At 31.4% G+C, this 22,443-nt stretch overlaps 1 protein-coding gene across 1 annotated transcript in view; it reads right to left on the minus strand.

The window, feature by feature from the left end:
• Window positions 1-10,892: 10,892 nt before the first annotated feature.
• LOC139483151 (golgin subfamily A member 6-like protein 24) overlaps window positions 10,893-22,443 on the minus strand; it is a 28,825-nt gene continuing 17,274 nt past the window's right edge. Inside the window, exons 3-6 of the mRNA XM_071267186.1 lie at window positions 21,771-22,170; window positions 18,817-19,083; window positions 11,936-12,193; window positions 10,893-10,948 (exon numbers count right to left, since the gene is read on the minus strand). Of these exons, the coding sequence (XP_071123287.1) occupies window positions 10,893-10,948; window positions 11,936-12,193; window positions 18,817-19,083; window positions 21,771-22,170 (981 nt within the window). The remainder of the gene's footprint in view (window positions 10,949-11,935; window positions 12,194-18,816; window positions 19,084-21,770; window positions 22,171-22,443) is intronic.

Consider the following 22,443-nt stretch of genomic DNA (forward strand, 5'->3'; position numbering starts at 1 on the left):
TAATTAAATTTATACACTTCAATTATGAGATTGGTCTTTCTTTCCATGTAATATACTGCAATGCTCTTTTATTTACTATGAGGTTATTGCTCATATGTGACACTGGGAACGTGAACTATCAAAATTGGATATCGGAATAATAGTTTTTGACTATCGTTACAATAGTTTCTGACTCATATGCTACTGAGTTATTCTGATAGAGTCAAACAGTTATGTAGACTTGTGAAAAAGACACCTGCAAATTATTTTGTTGATCTTTATATCTATTGCAGCAAGACTTAAGGTAGCAATACACAGTTAGAAGTTTAGTTTCGCATTATGGCCCCTGTGAATTTTTTAAATATGAAAGTTTTTGTACAATAAAATTGATTTTTAGATATTTGAAGAATAATATAGCCTTCTTAGTGGGTTTATATGTAATTGATTGAAATTTTCCTTTAGACCAAATTTTGGAGACTTTTGTGACATGTTCACCCCCCTTTTTTGCTAGATTTTGTATCTAAGAAATGCAAATTGTTGCCATGGTTACACCCAAGAGGGATTATATTTCACCCTTATGACCATTAAAAATCAAATCTATGGAAGATTCTCTTTCTATAAGTATATACATGCATAACACACATATAAAGCCTTCTTTGTTAGACAGGAGGGGAAAGAGGGTGTATAAAAATTATGAGTGTCAATTTTAAGTTTTTTTCCTAACTGTGTATTGCTACCTTATGGCATTGACAAAGCAAAGAATTGCTTTTTTTTTTAGAGAAATCATACCACAAATCTATTGATAACTAGGTTATAGATACAATTCTGAGGGAGAAACAACCTTTAGAATGACAATAAATGTTAGTTTTGTTGTTTATTGTCCTTAGCAACCAATATAGACATTTTGACACAAAGATTTGGTTCCGTCATAAATTGAAACTTTATTGGCTACCCCTTGGAAAAGAAGATTGCGCGTTATGTAGAAACCTTAGAAGGGAACGCTTTATATTTTTTCATGCGACTAAATCAAATTTATTATTTTAGCAAGTATAAAGTCACAATTTAGCATGAATTAAGCCTAAATTTTTTCCCGCTATTATAAATGAATTCAGTATTTACTAAATTTTTACCAAGGCTTTGGTATGGTAATACACAACAAAATTGACATTCTAGAGCTTTAAAATAGCTTTAACTTGTAAAATTTGTCTACTGTTAAGGTTAATTTAAGTTTTTAAACAAGAAAAGACAGGCTTAAAAGGTGTAGTTTTAGAAATTTGACTAAAAAAGGAGAAAATGCACTTTGACATGGCATGTTTCATAAAATCACTTTTTTGTTGCATTTCAGTGTCAACTGCTAACCTTCATAAAATATTTATTTCTGAACCGATTTTCAAAACTAGCAGGCCAATTTGCTCGTTTTAGCTAGTAGAAAACAGAAATCCATTTAAAGTGGAATTGGGGAAAAAAATGTTAATCCTTAAGGTAGCAATACACAGTTAGAAGTTTAGTTTCGCATTATGGCCCCTGTGAATTTTTTAAATATGAAAGTTTTTGTACAATAAAATTGATTTTTAGATATTTGAAGAATAATATAGCCTTCTTAGTGGGTTTATATGAACATATAGATTGTTTTAACATGTTTTATAGGCCATTTATATGATTGACAGTCCGTATTTTCCTATCCGTACCGTTCATAGGTCCATACATTATTGTAGTGTTTATCAACAAAGATTTTGCGCTCGATCTTTTCAATTCAATTTTATGGAAAAACGAGCAGATTAGCATATGATTTTTTTGGGACCACTTGATAGATATAAACTTATGGATTCAGGAAAGGTATTACTGTAATTGATTGAAATTTTCCTTTAGACCAAATTTTGGAGACTTTTGTGACATGTTCACCCCCTTTTTTGCTAGATTTTGTATCTAAGAAATGCAGATTGTTGCCATGGTTACACCCAAGAGGGATTATATTTCACCCTTATGACCATTAGAAATCAAATCTATGGAAGATTCTCTTTCTGTAAGTATATACATGCATAACACACATATAAAGCCTTCTTTGTTAGACAGGACGGGAAAGAGGGTGTTTAAAAATTATGAGTGTCAATTTTAAGTTTTTTTCCTAACTGTGTATTGCTACCTAAAGTACATTAAGAGTTTTTTTTCTTCCGTAAAATAAAAGGTATAATATCATTTTCTATTAATTCAAATGTTTATAAATAAAAAAAAATCTGAATTACTGGGTATTTGGACGATTTGACTGGAAACTGGAATGCATCATTTTGCTGTTTTTGTTTAATGCTCATGTTGTCAGCCATTTTAGTATTTATTGGAACTTTTACATATAACCGCGAAAAAGTATCATTGGATTTTAAAAAGAAAGCGAGATTAGTATTCTATTTCTATTCTTATGTGATCATCATTATCATTATCATCATGGGATGGTGAACCTTTTTGCAAATGAAATCCTTCAGATTTCTGTCAGCAAATTTCACACACGTGGATCAAATTTATAGGATGCATTTGCAGAAGAATAAATGAAGATATAAATTGGTAATAACTACAAGTTTTGAGCTGTTAAGTGTTTGAACTCGGTTCGTTTGGTATACCTTCACGGTAAACCTTTTACAACATTTGATAAAGAAACAAGGTCTTTTAATTTCATGTTGTTCCTTAGAAATGGAATAAAACTGTAGTAACTGCCTTAGTGGTCTTGCTCAAGCACAGTCGTCTGAAGTACGTATAATCATGGTTTCGATTCGAAGCTTGGCCAAACAAACAATTTGAAATCAGGATTTGAAGATCCATCGCTCAGCATGCAACATAATGAGCTATGGAAAATATTTGACGGCATGAACTATAATATTTCGTGAGGGTTTGCGTGTGTTTCTGTTTAAAGTAGTGGTGTCAATGGTTAACCGATTAACAGTCGGAAGAACCGAATGTCGAATACCAAAAACGCTAACCGATTTGCCGGACTCTTTAAATATTTTTGATAGATTTAATAAAAATGTGTATTTGAAATCATTAGATTATTTTGTTTTATTTATAAATCATAGTCGGGTTGATTAATTTGTCCAGTAAATTGATTGCTATTGTGAATCCAAAATAGCATAAAATTAATTAGAACTTAGGCCATGTTCACATCAAACGCCGTTTACAGTAAACATGTTTACAATTAGTTTAATGTAATGGACACTGGTTTCACATTAAATTTGTTCACATCTATACACCTTGTTTAATTACTTGTACATAAGTTTGTTAACACTTGTTAACTATATGTCATTTAAATGTTCATTACGTTTACATCCCAGTTTCTTTGTTCTGACAGGGGTGATCTGAGCCGGATCAGGCCTAACAGATCACGCCAGTTTGAGTTTCTTTGTTATGCATGCTTTCCTTTGTTCTGTAACATTTTGGCGGGAATGTCAAATCCACTATAAAACTTCATCTATTATACGGAGAAGACGACTATCTATCAAAACTCACTTAGAAAAAATCCAGTGTATATGCTGGGATTCGAACTCAAGACATTTAGCATATCAAAGCCATGACACATACCACTTCACCAGGACAACTTGATACGAACTAACAGTTATTTAACATACTTAAAGGAAGCAAGATCTTTTTATAAGTGAGGTAAATTGGCAGACCTTTATTCATTGGCGTTTAAACCTTTTTCCTTAATAAGTGAGATGTTAGACTGATTGTTTTGTAAAGTGGCGATATAGTATTGGCCGATTGGCAAGTGGGGCGAGTTGACATTGTTTGATATCTATTCATCATGTTCGGGGGTCATAAAGGGTCTACATTATATAGTAATATATAAAAAAAAAATTTAACTGTTATGTGGCGTTCTAAACTAGGTTTTATGATATTGTAAATGTTTTTTCGTCTAATCTGAAACAGCTGGGATGTAAAATAGTTTTCTCACTCGGACTTTGTTAAAGTGAGTAAGATATTAATACAAGTTGACTTCTGTAAACCCTATTTCTGACTTTTTTTTTATCTAAATTATAAATGTATATTTGATTTGTTCACACATCGTTGTCAATATAATTGCATTTGATGCGAATGGCATTCACCTAAGAGGTTTAGCTAGCTTATAAACCATCTGTTACCCCCCATTTTCTAAATAAGAAAATGCCTGTACCAAGTCAGAAATACATTTGTATGACAGTTATTATCTATTAGCTTAATGTGTTTGAGATTGTACCATTTGATTAAATACTTTCCGTTTTGAATTTTCCTCGGAGTTCAATATTTTTGAGATTTAACTTTTTTTGTGACGTTTGGATGAGTTATATGGTTAGCACCGGTAAATACCCGTTTCACCAATATGTTTTGAAGTCTGATAACTAGAATTTTGTTGATCAGAAATCTGTAGTAGATTTTAAAATACCCAAAAAAGAAATCATCGAATTGAATTACCCTAAAATATGGAAATAGTCGAAGCAGACAAACAAGCGTTAGATACAAATTTAGGAACTTCGCGATTTTTACCCTACATATAATATCGGTTAAATGAGAACTTAAAATCTATATAGATAACATATGTCACAAGAACAAAGAGACCTTCAATTTAAAAGTTTAATTTGTTAATGTGATTGACCAATTGACAGTGTATTAAATTTCATTCAATTCAAAAGAGGAATAAATGTATCTTGAACATCAAAGCATGCAAACATTAAAATAGGGTAATTTGTAAAAACAAAAAAAGTGAATATTATTCTGATGACATGGATTTTATATTATATCTAGAAGAAAAGGGGACACAGATTTTCGATTCAATGTTTTATCATAGTCTCATCACATTAAAAAAGTTTCATGGTCACAGGAGTTCATGTTTGGTGATATGGTTCCATTTGGAATTTAGAAAATGACAAATATAGTCTCAAAACTCAAACATTATGGCCGAGCGTTGTCATCGAAAGAATTCCAACGCGGAACTTTTCGCAATTCAGGGTGTTGTAAAACATGATTTGTATTGTACGGTAAACATTCTCATTCTGTTTAAATGTGACCACCAAACGATATTGTTTCAATATAAGTATTGACTAAATATCTCTCTTCAAACAAAAGTTCAACGAAATATATATAAAAATAAGGAGATGACTAGTTTGATTGAAAATGTGACAAAAATTTAAATGAAGTAGATGTAAGCAATATTAGTCTTGAATTAAACTAGTTCTTATACTGGCTTTGAACTAGCTGTCAGTAGCTACGAGTACTTTCAGACATTTACTTAGTGCAGTTTTGTTGTTGGGATATAAAAGTACCCGGTCTTGTCCACTGTGTGCAGTATTTCTATTTGCATCTATCTGATGAGTTAGCCTTTTCAACTGATTTCTATAGTTCGCACTTATGTTGTACTGTGACGCTACTGTCCCAGGTTAGGTGGAGGGTTTACATGCATACACTTTTAAGGCAAGCACATTCTGTATGTATGTGCCTGTTCCAAATCAGAAGCGTGTTATTCGATGGTTGTCGTCTGTGGATGTGTTACATATTTGTTATCCGTTCCTTTTTTGGTACATTAATGAGGCCGTTAGTTTTTTTTAGATTGAATTGCTTTACATTTGTCATTTTCGGGTCTTTTAGAGCTTTATATGCGGTTTGGGCTTTGCTTATTATTGAATCATGCGGAGAGTTGTCTGATTGGCAATCATACCATAACAATATGTTTTATTGACGAATTTTCGAAACATTAAGAAAAAAATACCTTTAAAAAGTAAAAATAAAGTAAACCTTTTAAATAGACTTATAAAGAAAGGATATATTTACGATACTGTTGTCAGGTGATTAAAGATTGCATACAAAACCTTTAAATAGACGTATTAAGAAGGGATATAGTTACGATACTGTTGTCAGGTCATTAAAGATTGCATACAAAACCTTTAAATAGACTTATTAAGAAGTGATATAGTAACGATACTGTTGTCAGGTCATTAAAGATTGCATATTTTGGTATTAATATTGATTCACTTATAGGGTCTTTGCATCGGACCTTAACACATTTGTTACAAATCAGTTGTTGGCATGACACCGGTTATATTCTTCTCATATATGTTATGATGATGTGATACTAAACCCCTAAGGGGAAGGATTATGCCTGATATTCATATAATGACAATCAGTTTAATTGAAGTCTGGAGCTAGCATGTCAGTTAACTGCTAGTAGTCTGTTGTTATTTATGTATTAATGTCATTTTGTTTATTTTCTTTGGTTACATCTTCTGACATCAGACTGATCTGAATTTTAATGTGCGTATTGTTATGCGTTTACTTTTCTATATTGGCTAGAGGTATGGGGGAGGGTTGAAGTCTCATAAACATGTTTAACCCCGCCTCATTTTTGCGCCTGTGTCAAGTCAGAAGCCTCTGGCCTTTATTAGTCTTGTATTTTTTTTTAATTTAAGTTTCTTGTTTTCAATTTGGAATTAAGTATGGCGTGCATTATCACTGAACAAGTATATATCTTTAATGACCTGACAACAGTGTCGTAACTACATCCCTTCTTAAGTCTGTTTAAAGGTTTTGTTAGCTTTTGAGTTGAATAATGTCATTTTTGTGCTTGTAAAGAATATTACCATAAAAGATTGGAAGTGAAATACCTGAACGTATAAGATGTATACATGTTGAGTTATATTTACGAATGATATCCTAGTACCGGAATGTTTAGACTAGTTTGTGATAACGCAAACCCTGGTTTAATATTTTTTCTCTCGTTAAATCTAATACGCTGTTACATACACGAGCAAATAAACTTGTTTCGTTCGAATCGCTTGTTTTAGAGGAACCGTCATCAGGAACGGTCGTAAAAGTTAATTGAAAGACAAGGATGTATAATTATATAAAATCTAAAAATTAAATTGTTGTTGGCACTTTAAGTTACCAGAGTGGGTTTATCTTATAACTGTATATTTTCAAGAACCATAAACAAGATTTATTCAAAAACAAGGAGATTTTGTATCATTGCCAATTCGACGAGACAACTATCCACCAAATTTCAAATAAAGTGGAAGTAAACTTGAATGTAAAGAAATAATAAAAACAAATGATAAACATTTATAGTAGACAGCTCTCTCAGAAGCCTTTAAAAACATAAATGTAAAACATAGATCAAACATGTTTTGTATAAAAGTAAGTCTTTTTTCTTGAAGGATACGAAGATATGTTTTCTGGGAGAGTAGGGAAGGTTTTACACATAGTTTATCCTCATAGAAAACATGCGTAGCGACCAGGTACATATAGCTTACCCCTTTCGAAATGGCTTACAATGTTTTAAAACAACACAGGCTATCGTCCCTGGGGAAAAGGCTCATCATCAAAGAAAAAGGTAACCTAGTCTCCCATGGGTATCACTTATTCTATCATTAAACATGTTAAATATGGTTTACTTTTCCAGAAAACATGGCTTATGTTTATAAGACCAAAATAGCTAACTTTTCCTAAAAATATAAAGTACCCTCACAAAAAATGATGATTATCCTTCATGTAAAAAAGGCTTACTATTCCAAAAAAAGGATCTCACTTTGAAGAAAAAACATTGAGCACTCGCTGGATAAACGCTTACCCTTCTAGACAACATAGTTTATAGATCTTTATAGGTCCGTAAAAATTGAATGACCCCCTCCCCATTAGGTCGTAGTTTTCTGGCGAGACATGATAGTTTACCCTCCATAAAAGCATGACTTAGTCAACATAAGGCTAATTGTTCAAGACATCTTTTATATAATTAGTTTACCGACCCCGAAATTCATAGGCTTCTCACCAATGATCATGACTTAACCTCGCTGAAAACATGACGTGCTCTCAGATTCATAGAATTCATAGCTCATCTTCTCAGAAAACATGACTTACTCTCTAAGAAAGCATTACTTACTCTCTCAGAAAACATGACCAACCCTCCTAGAAGGATGGCCTTCTGTCCAAGAAAAACGTTGCTTACCCTTCCCAAACCATGGATTATCCTTAGAGAAAACATGCCTTACCCTCTTAGGAAACTTGCTTATCCTGCAAGAAAACATATAATTTTCTCCATGAATACATGGCTAACTTCAAAAAGCTGACTTACATGTAACCTCCCTTAATGCTATTGTTTATGTACTCATACATGTAAAATATCGGTGTGAGATATGGGGATTCGAAATTTAGATGTTCTTGAGTGTGTCTAAATGCGTTTTAACAAGCAATTATTACGTTTAAATATTCAATCCCGAATTGTATGATCTATCAAGAATTGGGAATACCCTAGTTTAAGTACCGCCAACTCAATCACGTATGATTTATTTGTTTGTGTCGCTTAATATTAAAACGAAAAGACGCAAAGGAGTAGGTCCAGCCAGACCCCTTTTTGGCCCCAATATAGCAGTTTTACAAAATTGTTAAATTGTAAACTTTTAGTTATTTATTGGAAATAAGAATGCTTCTGCTACATAAATATGTTGTTTTTTTTGACAATACAATGCACATATATCGGAAACTAGCACCATTAAGTCATGCTAAATTACTGAAATCTTCACAATTTTAGCATTGTAGTTAAATTCTAGACGGTTTCCGTCTTAAATGAAAGTGGCCGCATTCGTGTTCATTCTTAATATTGAGATGTAAGTTGATATGACGATAACATATAACATTTATAAAAGTTGCGGATGCGGCCACTTTCATTTTTGACAAAACCCATCTGAAAAGTGACATATTTTGGCATATTTGATAAATTTTTCATATTTAAGCTTCAATTGAAGCATTTCTAATGACTGAATTTGTTAAAATCTTTCACATAAACCAATTGATTCAACTAAAATAGACACTGAAGTGTTTAAAAAGTGTTCAAAATCTTTCGTTAGAAGAACCTGAAATTTGGCCAAAATCGGCCTTTACCGAACCTACTCCTTTGTCATTATTTATTAGAAAAACTTTTTTTTTCATATGAAAATCTCAATAAGTATGGTTATGACAGTAGGATTATTAAGAAAATTGTTCATAACTGTAGAATATCAAATATAGCAATGTGGCTACTTATTTCAGAAACGTTGAGTCGTATTAAGTATAAAAATAAGGAGATGAGATATTTAATTTGCCAATGAGAGTTTAATCCACCAAAGTTTTAAACAAAAGAAGATGTTAGCAACATAATCAATTGCACAGCCTTCATCAATGAAAAACACCCCAAAACAACAATAACTGAACTGATAAGTGTTCAGAATATATTAAAACTCACATGTATTCAAAAATGGTCACCAGACATGAACAATTCGCGTACGGAGATGAGTTGGTAATATTTTGTCAATGATATCGAGGTGTGTCAGTTTAAGATCCCCTTGATGGTCGGAGGTATGAGGGCGATCTTAAACTGACACAGCTAATCCAAAAAGCACATAAATATTTCTGAGTGTTTTGTGTGTTCAACATTCCCGCCAAAGAATACTGTACAGAGAAAGTCTAGGTAGGATAATCCAGTAGAGGTGATCGGACTCAGAACATCCCTGTTAGAACAAATGAATAAGAATGTACAAGATTATATAATTTTCTTTTTAAATTGAAATACTTTTTATCAGAACTACCATTTAGTTTGCCTAAAATGGATTGCTTCTAGTTCTCACTCTGCAAGTGTGTAGTTCTTCTCATGTGTTTGATCGACATTTACTATTTTCCCAAACAAAAAAACGCTTGTCAAGGGCAAGCCTGATATTACCGCTATGTTTAGACCATAACTATGTCCTCTTCTAGTTGATCACAGAGAAAACTGGTCAAATCGAGAATAATAAATCAGGTAAAGTATCTACATATATCTTAGATATTGGAATTACACCAGTATCTTCATGTATACGCGTGCTTCCTCGTAGTATACTACTGTTTATCAAGAATGGTAACATAGTTACAATTTTCCATAATTTCCTCACAAATCGTTTGATGTTTAATAAACCCGACATACAGTTGGTATTACAGGGCGAATAGATAACTGAAGGTTCGTCATAACAAATCACTTATAGAAGGGCATTTATTTTATTTTGATATCGTATATTGGCCAACTAAGAAAATACCACCATATTGAAATTTTTATTTAGGACCATGATATTGTTCGAAACACCCAGCACAACTAACATAGTAAATTAGAATCAATATAAGGGATATACGTTAACTTTAATATGTTTGCGGCCATTTTGGAATCAGGCCACCTTTTTGTACATTTCAGGATAAATGTATATCTCATATTTTTTAAAATACCATAGCACTACTACCAAGTCAAATCTGTTCTTATATAAGGGATGTTAATTGATTTTTATATATCTTGAAAAAATTCAAGGTAGGTCGGTAGCTAATATTGTTTGAAACATAAAGAAACAGTACTACCACGCCAAATTTTATGCTTGTACACCAAACCAACAATTTCGTCATGTTGATATATTTGATACTCACTCAACTTGACGTTTGAAATAAAAGTGGCCGCATAATCCTATTATATCCCCTTGAACACACCATGTTACATAATACCTTTCTCTCTCATTCTGGCCAAAATTGGATTGGGGATAAATTATATTAGATAAGTTATAACATGTTTTTTCTCAAATTCGTTCTAATATTTAGCGACACAAAGTCAACAGATTAATTACAATATTTTTTAATATTATAAGATTATGAATATACATATATATACACATATAGATATTGAACAATTTATAACTTAACTCATACTAAGCTTTGCAATAAGATAATTATTTAAAATACAATAAACATTTTAATATGAAACATAAGATATGCGATCAAATAATGCACACTTGGTGAAATAAAATGCTTTTCAACGTTGACAGCAAATATGAGCTGTTTTTTAGTTTTGTCCACAAAGAAAGGTAATTACCACAACTATGCAATCTCTGGCAATACGCTGGTTACCAGTTAAAACCTGTTTAAGACAGTATACACTTGTCTGTCTGTTCTTTACTTTTCAAAGCCTCCTCTTTCGCTTTAAATAATTAAAATAAAATCTGTTAATGATAATAAAATAATGAAAATTGTAATGATAAATATAGGAATCAAAATAACGAATAAAATCTAAAGACAAATTGCTGGTCATGAGTCAAAGATTCATTCCCGTTTTTTCTTGTTAATGAGTTTGTTACCCTTTATTAGAGAAATACTCTTTAAACTTTAACTTAATATTGTTTTTATGCACATAAAGAGGAGATCACTTCTAACCTCTCGTAAAAACTGTCAAAATGATCAGTCATATAACTGTTATAAACTGTCCTACAGTTCTACCTAAGAACTATTCTAAGTAGAACTGTCAGGATCAGTTCTAGGGTAGAACTGTCTAAAACTGTTCTAGGTAGAACTGTTAATATCAGTACTAGTAGAACTGTCTGTAGAACTGACCAGATCAGTCCTAACCGTATAACTGTCGGGAGAACTTACTAAATCAGTCATAATTGTAGAACTGTAAGAAGAACTGTCTAAAACTATTCAAGCCGTAGAACTGACTAAACCTGCCATGATTGTAGAGCAGTTCTAAATGAGGTCAATGAAAGTCAAAACAGTGCTATGATGAGAATGTTTTAACATATATTGTATTTTCTTGACATATTTATATTTAAGACAAGCTGTTTTATGGATAAAACCGACTAAATTAATTTTAGCCGTAGAACTGTTCTAGTCGTAGAATTGACCAAAGATTTGGGAATTTTAAGTCCTCAATGCTCTTTAACTTCCTGCTCGATTTGGCCCTTTCAACATTTGTTTATTCGAGCGTCACTGATGAGTATTTTCTAAACAAAACGCACGTCTGGCGCAAATACAAAATTCAATCCAGGTATCTATGATGAGTTAATTTACTTGATATTTGTTTAATCGATTTATATTCAGCATCTTATTATATCCATTTTTTTATTTCTGCATTAGTTGAAACAATTTAGATCATACAATTGAACAGACGGCAAACATAGAATATCCCTACCCTTATTATCTTGTTCTTCTATTCTTAAAGCTTCCTCTTCTCTCAGTTTTCGATTTTCTTCCTCCATTCGTTCAGCATGTTTACGCAGTTGTTCTACCTCTTCTTTCTTTTTCTGTTCAAATAATCGGCGGTCTTTTAAAGCCTGCTTTGCGTTATCGTCTGCTTTTTGTTTTTCATAATTTGCTCGTATTAACTGTCTTTCAAGCTTTTGTCTGACTTTTTCACCTTCTTGATCAAATCGGATATTTTGTTGTTTATCTAAAAAGATAAAAAAATATACTATAGGGAGATGCATAAGGAATACCTTTGCAAAAATGACACATAACTTTGCAACACAGTTCACTTAAGTTAAAAAAACTCAAACCAAAAGCGAAAAATTAAAAATCAAAGCCAGTCGCATAGTCAGCACTAAAAGAACCCGACATGACAAACTATGAAATAATTTAAACGAAAAAAGGAAACACCTTCAGTAATAACAAATTATTACTAGTTAGTGAAAACAAATTATGGTTTAACCGTCGAAACGACTGCATTTTAGGCTCGTAGAACGTGGGACAGGTCCACAATGAATATGGTTTAATTAATCATGTGTCGTGGGTGCAATTTTTCTCTAGTCTAGGACGGTAATGGAAAAGTACAACATATAAAAAACAGTAAAAATCAGTTTGGAATAAATAACTTTTGACTGCTAAAAAGTAAATTTCGTTTGGTTTTTAATCAAATATGATGTTTTCAAATGATTCAGTTGTCATTTATGTACACAATATGAGGTCAATGTCACACAAATAGTATTATTTTGTATTTATTACAATAGTATTGAAGGGGTCTGCATATATCTCCTTTCCTTGGGTATACAACTACGCTGATATTTTACCAAAATGGTTCTAATATTGTTTATATGCTTGACTTTGACACTATGATCATGATGATAGCAAATTAAAAAGAACTTATTCCCCATATAAAAATAAGCCAATGATTGTCAAAAGTTTATGATATTAAAAAAAATTGAATCACTATAAGCTTTTAGGAAAATTTCACTTGATTACAACATCAAGGAAATAAAGGCAAGAAAAAAGAATAAAATACATGTAAGCCTTATTAAAAAAAATAGTTACTGACTACAATAGAAACTGCAATCATAAAATGTTTCTATGTATAAGCGTCTCGTGGCTTCAAAATAGTGAAGCTGAAATCTTTTAATCATATTAATCGAAATATACGCAGGACTTCCATTTTTCTCTGCATATTCAAAGAATTATCTTAAGTCATATTTTGAAAGCACACAAACAGTTTTAACGGCAATAAATATCCACCTATACATGATGTTGGATATAGAGATAGAAAATGAAATAACACGTTATCAATATTTCGAATGACTTATAATCATATTACTGCAACGAGCATGACAAAACAGTAATGAGTGGTAAATGAAATTAAGATAGAAATTCCCAAAATACAAAACAAGCACGTCAATAGCATGACTAGCAGTCTACTAAAGGTAAAGACATAAATACATGTAAAGTAAGCGTGATTAGAAATCTGGTAAAACACATAGCACAAAATGTTAGTCAAAATATTATATAGTATGATGGAAATGGTAATATTTAACAGAATATATCAATTGATAAACTGCACAATTTTTAAATTACATTTATTTCAAACTCTGACTTTTGAATATTTTAAAAACTGAATGAATTCGAAATAAGTATTTATCATTCCATAACACAGCAGCTGTATATTTGAAATAGTTCTTACCATATTTTGATGTTTTAATCCTAGGTAAATCTACAATACTATAATATATAAAGCTATATTTACAATATTTTATCTCAAACAAATCTTGTAAACATGGTGGTGAGTACTATTTACAATTTTAAAACATTCAATAGCCATGTTACGCATGAGTCTCATTTTCAGTGATGGATTTTTTGCTCGTTTTCAAGTAATTTATCAAACGAACTAACATAGTCTTTATATGTAAATCGATAGGCCATTTCCTTAATATGTTTAATTTGTTGGTGTTATTTGTGTTTCAAAAATGCCATACCAAAGGAAAATGATCAATTTATTTAATTTCGTACACTAACGACCAATGCGTTTTAAAAATCAGTTGTTGAGATGATTAACGAGGATTATTTTTATAAATGTGGGAATTCAAATTAAGTTTAAAATCAATAAAAATATCTTTAGGTTATACAATCTCATCGCATTATATGTTAGTTGACTGTTTAATATAAACATACCTCTTTCTAAAGGTTTTATTTTCAACTTCATTGGATTGGAATTTATCAGGATTTACTCGCACACAATTAAATTCAAACCAATCAAACACTTTTTTCAGGCTTATAAAAGAGCTTGCAAGCATTCAAATATCAATTTGTTGTTTAAATTTTAATAGTTGGCATGACGATAATATGTTGCCTTTTATCATTGATTTCAATTCGTAGTATTGTTATGGTAGGAATACTGAATCCATGGTGTAACAATGAACGTTGTGCAAAGTAGGAGGTTGTTGATATCTATTTTACACTGCTACCCGCTATATACGCTGAATGTATGAATTAGATCAAATATTAGTAGCATTGAATTAGAATAACAATTAAAGACAGAACTTTAACATCCAACTCAGCGTACTGGTCTTGTGAAAGCTAAATACATGCATACCATATAAACATATAACATAAACATTATTTTCAGCCTGCACATTTGTGTTATAGTTGCCGCTATTTATTAAGCTTCCGTCTATACCGGTTAAGGTGTCCGAATTTTGAAATTATCGTAATTTGAAATAAGTATTAACAGTGTGATTAAGTTGAAGTGAACAATTTTAATGGAATTCTATTTAGAAATCGGAAATAAAAATAGTGTCACTTAGGTCAACTAAGTAACGATCGTCAGTAAAACCCTTGCGAAATGTAAAATTGCAAAACAAATAATATTTTAAGAATAATTCTTTATTCTATGAAAAAAACAGTCCTCTTAAATTTTAAAGGTCAGGAATATGTCAGTTGTTATAAAAGAGATTGGTTTTATGTTCTTTGGTGTTTGTTTCTTTGCACATCAAAGGTTCTGTTGTTTTGTTTAGTTAAGTTTAAACATATTTATTTATAGTGGATTGGGAAACAAGTTTTGCAACTTATATTAATCCCTTTCCACTTTGCTGTTCTGTTGTTCTGTTGTTATCCAATGGTAGTTGATGTGTTTTCCTTCGTTTTCTTGTAATCAATATTTATTAAAAAGAAGGTGTGGTATGATTGTCAATGAGACAACTCTCCACAATATGCCAAAATGACACAGAAATTAAATTAACAATTATAGTTTCATATAGCAAATTAAGCCCAAACCGCATAGTAAGCTATAAAAGGCTCCGAAGTGACAATGTAAACCAATTCAAACGAGAAAACTAACGGCCTAGTTTATGTACTAAAAATGAACGAAAACAAACATGTTACACATAAACATACGGTAACCACTGAATTACAGGCTCCTGACTTGGATCAGGCACAAACACAGATAATTTTGCGGGGTTAAACATGTTTATGGGATCCCCTCTGCTAAACTGGGACAGTGATTTTTGTTGATATAGATAATGTAATTTCCCATCAGAACTGCCTTTACGACTAAAACTTGTCCACTTTCACTATGAAGTTTTGTAACAAAAATATATCTTAGAAAGGAAAGCTAATATGCACTACTATTTTTTTCGAAGGTCAAAATATAGGACCTGCGGCAGATTTTCAACATCAATATACCCCGAATTTCTACATGGTCTAAGAAGTTTAACTCATATTTCAATTCTGTACTACCTCTGCGTACACTCCGGTTCTTCTTAAGAATTTAAAGTGGCCGCTGTAAATGTTCATTCATATTGGTAACATTAACAGTTATGTCTCTATGAGATGAAACAAAGAGATCATATATGAGAACCAGTATTTCAATAAAATTAAATATCTATCAATGTTGTACATCTCACCAAAAAAGGTGTGGTTTGTGAAACAGATGTATATACAAAATGAAACCTTTATAACTTTTGACCAGCAGTATACTACTGTTGCCTTTTTTTCATTATAAAAAAACCCACAATTTTGTAACTTTTTTAAAGGGCACTAGCTACTAGACATATACAAAATATAAAATATGATATATTTTTGTTCAATTATGAAAGTGAAATAGTGAAATAAAATCGCTTTTAGCAGGCAGTATGGTTCAATTATGTCAGAATAGGCCAATAAACATTGCAAGTGAATAATTCGACCTCATTGAATTCATATTCATGTGAACTACAATTTAACCCCTAGGCTACCTGGATACCGAATGCATTTTGCGTGTTGAATTATATAAAGGAAACACATGTCAATATTAAAATGAAACAGAGATAAATCATTTCAGTGACTGACTCAATCCACAATGGTTTATACAGGTTCAAAACATTGATTTTGAATCTATAATATCAAATTAAATAGACCTAGAACAATCCAAACGTACGAGTCTACTATCTATATATATCTTTATTAAGGTTTATATCGTTTATATGGCAATCGGAGGTCTTCGAAGGTCAACTCGATAGTTAATTAGATAGCGTCCAGACTAAAATACACATATAATTTAGTTCATGTCCGGTATATTGTTTCTTTTTAAACTTTATATAAATGTGATAATTTTTTTTACATTGTTTTAAATAAAATATGAGAATTTGAGTCAAATCGGTGAACATGAATTTGACAGCTAGTGCCCCTTTAAAACTGCATCAAACGGATTAATTTTCTTAAAATTGCTGTTTAACTTTATTTGAAATACACCTACCTGAATAAAGATTTCTCTATCTTTTCTTTGTAAGAAAAATTACATTTTTGTTTTATAGTTTTGGCCAAAATATATATTTCAAATAGTGAGTATTTAATAATTTAATAAACTGTTTTGCACGGAGACATAATTGACACTTCATGCGTTTTACAGGTGTTAACCACTCCCTAAAAAATTCTAACAAACAATATGTTGAGCTCGGGTTATTAAGATCACATGTTTTGATTGGAATAATCAATAAATATGTATGCATTTATTTTTTATTTATTTCATATACATGATTAAAAATATTTAGAAAACACATGATGAAAATTCATGGAATATTTTTAATATAGATTGTTATAAAAATTGTTGATTCTAAGTTCAATTATCATTCCAAGGCGACCATCAAGGTCAAACTACAGTGCAATATTTACTTATTCTTAACAGCTTTGTAACCGAGGGAACGACAAAGTATTTAAAAAGCAAATATGTTATATCACAAAGACTTAATCTAAAAAGGTTTTGAAATTAAATTCATGAAGTAAAATGTTAAACTAAATTGATTTTCAATTTACAGCCCCTAAAGCAAGACTACACTCAAAATGAAATTATTAAATAGTAAACAGAAGCAATCATAGTGAACAATATTCTTTTTTATAATTTATACATCATGTAAAAAAAAACAAATTGTATATAAACAAATTGGTAATCCGCAAGTAATCGACATATGTATGTATTAGGAATTAATCTAAAAGTAATACATCTGAGTTTTTTTTCACAGGAATCGATTACATTACAATTACTGATTAGAAAATTGAGAGATGCTGATAGCATGTGACTACTCTGTAAAATAAAATTGATAACAGCTTAATACTATTACTGGTTACATATACCCCAGTTACCCAAAATCCTATGATGAGACCCCATAAATTTCGATGGATCCTTTACCATATCCAAATAATATAATATTGTCTTGTAAAAACGTGTGTTATCCTGAATTACAATTGAAAGTTGGCGAAGCTATATAACATGCTTTATATTTGAACAATGATTATAACGGGAAAAAAATATCAAAATTACTGATTTTCAATGCAAATTTAAGCAGGAGAAGTCAATTAAAATTGACAAAATCAAACGTTTCAAATCAAAGGCAACAAGTGAAAAACAACCGCCATATTCCTGCATTGAATTGGTACAAACATTTTCCGAATTTGTGTAATAAATGTATCACATAGAAATCAAAGTGCCGATCGACACAAGAGAAAAAACGGACAGAAAATCGTAGAATGGACTTTGAAGTTGAATCACAGCAAGGGCAAGTAATTTTGTTTTCCAATAATAATCGGCTGAAAATCAAAATCTTTCTTCAGTCGTTATAAAACGTTCATTCGGTGTATTGATGAAAAAGTATTGTAATTCAAAATACGTTGTCTTCTGACACATTAAAGTGAATTGAACTGATAACCTCAGAGTCGCATATAATATCGCTTAGGGTGAAATATTTGTCATAAAGGGCCCACCTGATGTAAACTCACGATATATTCAAGCCCCCATGAATTATTTCGATTCTAATAGGACAAATACGGCAATTATTTTGGATCGAAGCGCTCTAGGTGGAGGCAAATTTTTGTCGTTCCCATAAATAAAAGCACAATCAAATTGGAGTAAAAAGACGGAGCAAACTGATTTAGTGACATGCTTAAACTATTTACCATTTACGTATTTAGATAGTTTTTGGATGAATTTAAAAGATAATTTACAAAAAAATGGCTTATATCACATTTATATATGATTTTAGTATCTTTCTTTACATTTCCTTGTTGTGAGGATTTTCGGTTTTACATGCGTGTATTTTCCCGTAAAATGCTTATATTCTTACGTCATCGTTCTATGACGTTGGACACCTCAAACATAAAATAGCATATGACGTGGGAGTACGATCGGAACAGCCCTGGCAATATATTTATATTTTACCACGTGTGTGTACTAAAAGCGTTTTAAAGACGTCATGTTAGAATAACTGAATATTTCTTTTGAAAAAAAGTTAGTAAATGATATCAAACTTTAAATTGATTTATTTTTATCTTTATTTTTACCTGGTAGTGTCCGATTTTGAGCTTTTAATTTTGGTTCTGCTGTTGATCTCTGAATTGCAAGTGGACGTGTTTTTTCCTCTATTTGTTTTGTTTTATGCTTCGAAGCCTGCCGTTTAGCCGCTTCTTTTGCTATCCTTGAATCATTTTCTGCCTTTTCTCTGGCCTCCTGTGCCTTTTTTAGTTCTTTCTTCAATTCTTTTGTTTCTTTGACATTCTCTTCCTTTTCGGCCTCGAGATTTCTTTGAAGATCAGATTTTTTTTTTAAACCTTGAATGGAAAAAAAGGATAGTAGTAGTAGAACATACATATTCTGATGACTTTGTAGTCTGAAAACAACGAAAATTAATTTATGTATTTGTGAAGCGAATTAGAAACATAATGACTAAATCCATAGTGTATTCAAGTAACGTTTGACTCAATTTGGTCGTTTTACTTTCAATCTTCAGGAAAGAAAACATTAACAAAAAAGTACAGGAAATAACGCATCATTCGCAAACACCCAACTTGTCAGACTATTACTTGTTAGATCCCGCTAACATGTTTAACCCCCGACCATTCGTTATGTATGTGGAGCCTGTAATTCAGTGGTTTGTAGATGTTTAACATATTTGTATTTCGTATTTTTTTTGTACATCCACTAGGTCGTTAGTTTTCTCGTTTGAACTGTCATTTCGGAGTTTTTTTTATAACTGACTATGTGGTATGGGCTTTGCTTATCGTTGAAGACCATACGGTGACCTATAGTTTTTAATTTGGCAAACATATCACATCTACTTTTTTATATCAACTATAGTACAAAAACACAATATAGCAAAAAAAAAAAAAAGAATTAGTCAGACAAACCCTAACGAAAATTAGGGGTGATCTAAGGTGCTCCGGAAGTTTAATCAGATCCTGCTTTACATACGGCTCCCGTCGTGTTGCTCATGTGAGACCAAATCCAGTAATAAGTATAGTTCAGCAGATACAATTCGTTAAGAAGGAAAAAAGGGGAACAGGATTGTTATTAAAACATAACGAACATAGTCGTTATCATTTATGAAACGGATATTCCAGAATGGTCAACCTACTCGTGATGACGTTGTTGAAAAAACTAGGGGGTGATTTCAACTTCACCGTTTAGATCCTTGGTTCAATAGCTTCCTTCTAAGCAGCAACCCTCTATCAAGTAAATTTTGATAGGAAAACTAGCCCGGGAATATCGTATCAATTGGGAGATAGAAAAGTATTAACTCCGTATGCAGGCGCTACATGAATGTTGATGTGACAGAACATTATCTTTATAGCAAAAATAAAGTTAATGATACTTATGTTTCTGTTATTTCTTGTAAAGAAGTTTCCTCATCGGAATAAAGGAACAAGTCGTCAAGAAAAGGGGCACAACTAGTTCCCATTATAATGCCGATAGTTTTTTTTGAAAAAGACGTCATCAAAACAGAAGAAATATGTTGTCAGTCAAGAAATCAAGCATCATGATAATGTCAGTTTCAAAAGAAAATAATTAGGTTTGAATCAGAGTGATATTTAACAAAATATGATTTATCCCTTCCTGAGACCAGATACATAGCTTTTTATGAAACAAAGCAATACGAACGATATCTATTTGTCTTTTAGTTTGGAATGTGGATAAATGTGTAAAGTGTAAAAAGTCAAATGTGTTAGTACTATAACTAGAGGAAAGAGTCTAAGATTATATGTTCTCTAAAAGATTTATTGATCTCTGATCACGCCAAAAGATAGCTGGCTATTCAAAACAAATAAATCAACTCCAAATCGAGCAAAAATGAGAAATCTATTGCGTGACCACTGTTCTTATCAATGATCTAATAAAAAAACTACACAATGACTAAAGCACGATATAATCTGTGCTGAATCAATACTAAAATGTTGACTTTGAATGTCTTCAAAACGTATGATTGCCAATTAAACAACTCTCCACAAGAAACCAAAAGGACACAGAAATTAACGACAATAGGTCACCGTACGGCTTTCAACAATGAGCAAAGCCCATACCGCGTAGTATGCTATAAAAGACCCCGAAATAACAATGCAAAACAATTCAAGCGAAAGAACTAACGGCCTTATGTATGTACTTTGTACCTGTTTATTGACAAAATACCATTGAATTTCTCAAACTAAATCTAGAAACACGACAAAGATAATAAAATGAAGGAATCGGATACAGATGCAAATGCAAATAATCCCACATATCGTGGTATAAAGCTGAGAGAAAATATGAAATATGAATTTAAATCTTTAGCAGATAAAGGATTACAAGGCGTTTTATTCTAATTACTAATAACGGTGTATAATCGGCAATATCCTGACATATTATGACAAAAAGTCATAGTGTTATCATAACAATTTCAGAAACCTGACAATTGAGTTAAAATTACATTGTGTTGTTGTCAAATTATACCAGGTATTCATTTGCAGATTTGGCTATGTATTCTAGATTGTAGAAAATATACAGTTGATATAATTATTTTCTCCAACAATTAACATTACAATTATGTCGTGCCGGTGGTTCAATTTGTAGTGTCTGAATTTTGTGTTGTGTGTTTAATTTTCAGCACTTTTATTGGGACACCAAATAAAAACAAAATAAAACTTCAACTAACATAACCCAAATTTACAGTATTATTCTCTTTTTAAAATACAATATTGTCGGATTTTAAAGATACTTTCTGCTTATCAGTTGCCAATGCATTTGGTGTGCTACTAGCATGATTGAAAAAATGTATATCCGAATAGAACCTATGAATAATTTGGCTAACATTAAAAAATCGTTTGTGTTTGGCCTTTTGATTTCTAAATAGACATACTCGTTGATTGTTAAATTGCAAACATGAGTATCATTTTATTACGATGGTTTTACGTTTTGTTCCTTGTAAAAGCCCCATGACTTCTAGAAATGTGAAACTTTATAAATAATATTCGTAAATTGTAATTACCTTCTATAACCTCTTTGAATTGTCTATCTTGTTCTTTCTTTTCACTGCTGATGACTTCATGAAGTTTTATCATTTTGTCTACATCTTCAGATCTATTCTGTATAATTTTCGCTTTTTTGTCTAGATCTTGGCTATAAGTCGTTATCCTCTTTTGTAGATCATCAATATGTATATTTTTATGTCTTATCTCTCTTTCCATTTCTCTTATTTGATGTTCTGCTTTACGAAGTTTATCTTTATTCAACTTACTGTGAACGTTATCATTTTTCAGTTTCTCTACTTGTCTTTCAAGCTCTTGTTTATCAGACATCAGTAGTGCAACTTTGAGCTTTTCATTTTGCAATTCTTCTGTAAATTTCCTGTAACTGTGCTCACTTTCAGTATACTTCAAACAGGCTTGCTAAAAGAGAAATAAAAAACAAAGGTGTAGATCTGGTAAAGGCCGATTATGGCCTCAGATTTCAGGTCCATCTGACGAAAGATTTTGGACACTTTTTGAACACTTAAGTGTCTTTGTCAGTTGATTAAATTAGTTTATGAGAAGATTTTAACTAATTTAGTCATTTTTAAAATACGCTCGGAGTCAAGCTTAAATGTGACAAATCTATCAAATATGCAAAAAAAACGTCACTTTTCATATGATTTTTGTCAAAAATGAAAGCGGCCGCATCCG

Source organism: Mytilus edulis, chromosome 7, assembly GCF_963676685.1.
Source record: "Mytilus edulis chromosome 7, xbMytEdul2.2, whole genome shotgun sequence".
Lineage (NCBI taxonomy): Eukaryota > Metazoa > Mollusca > Bivalvia > Mytilida > Mytilidae > Mytilus > Mytilus edulis.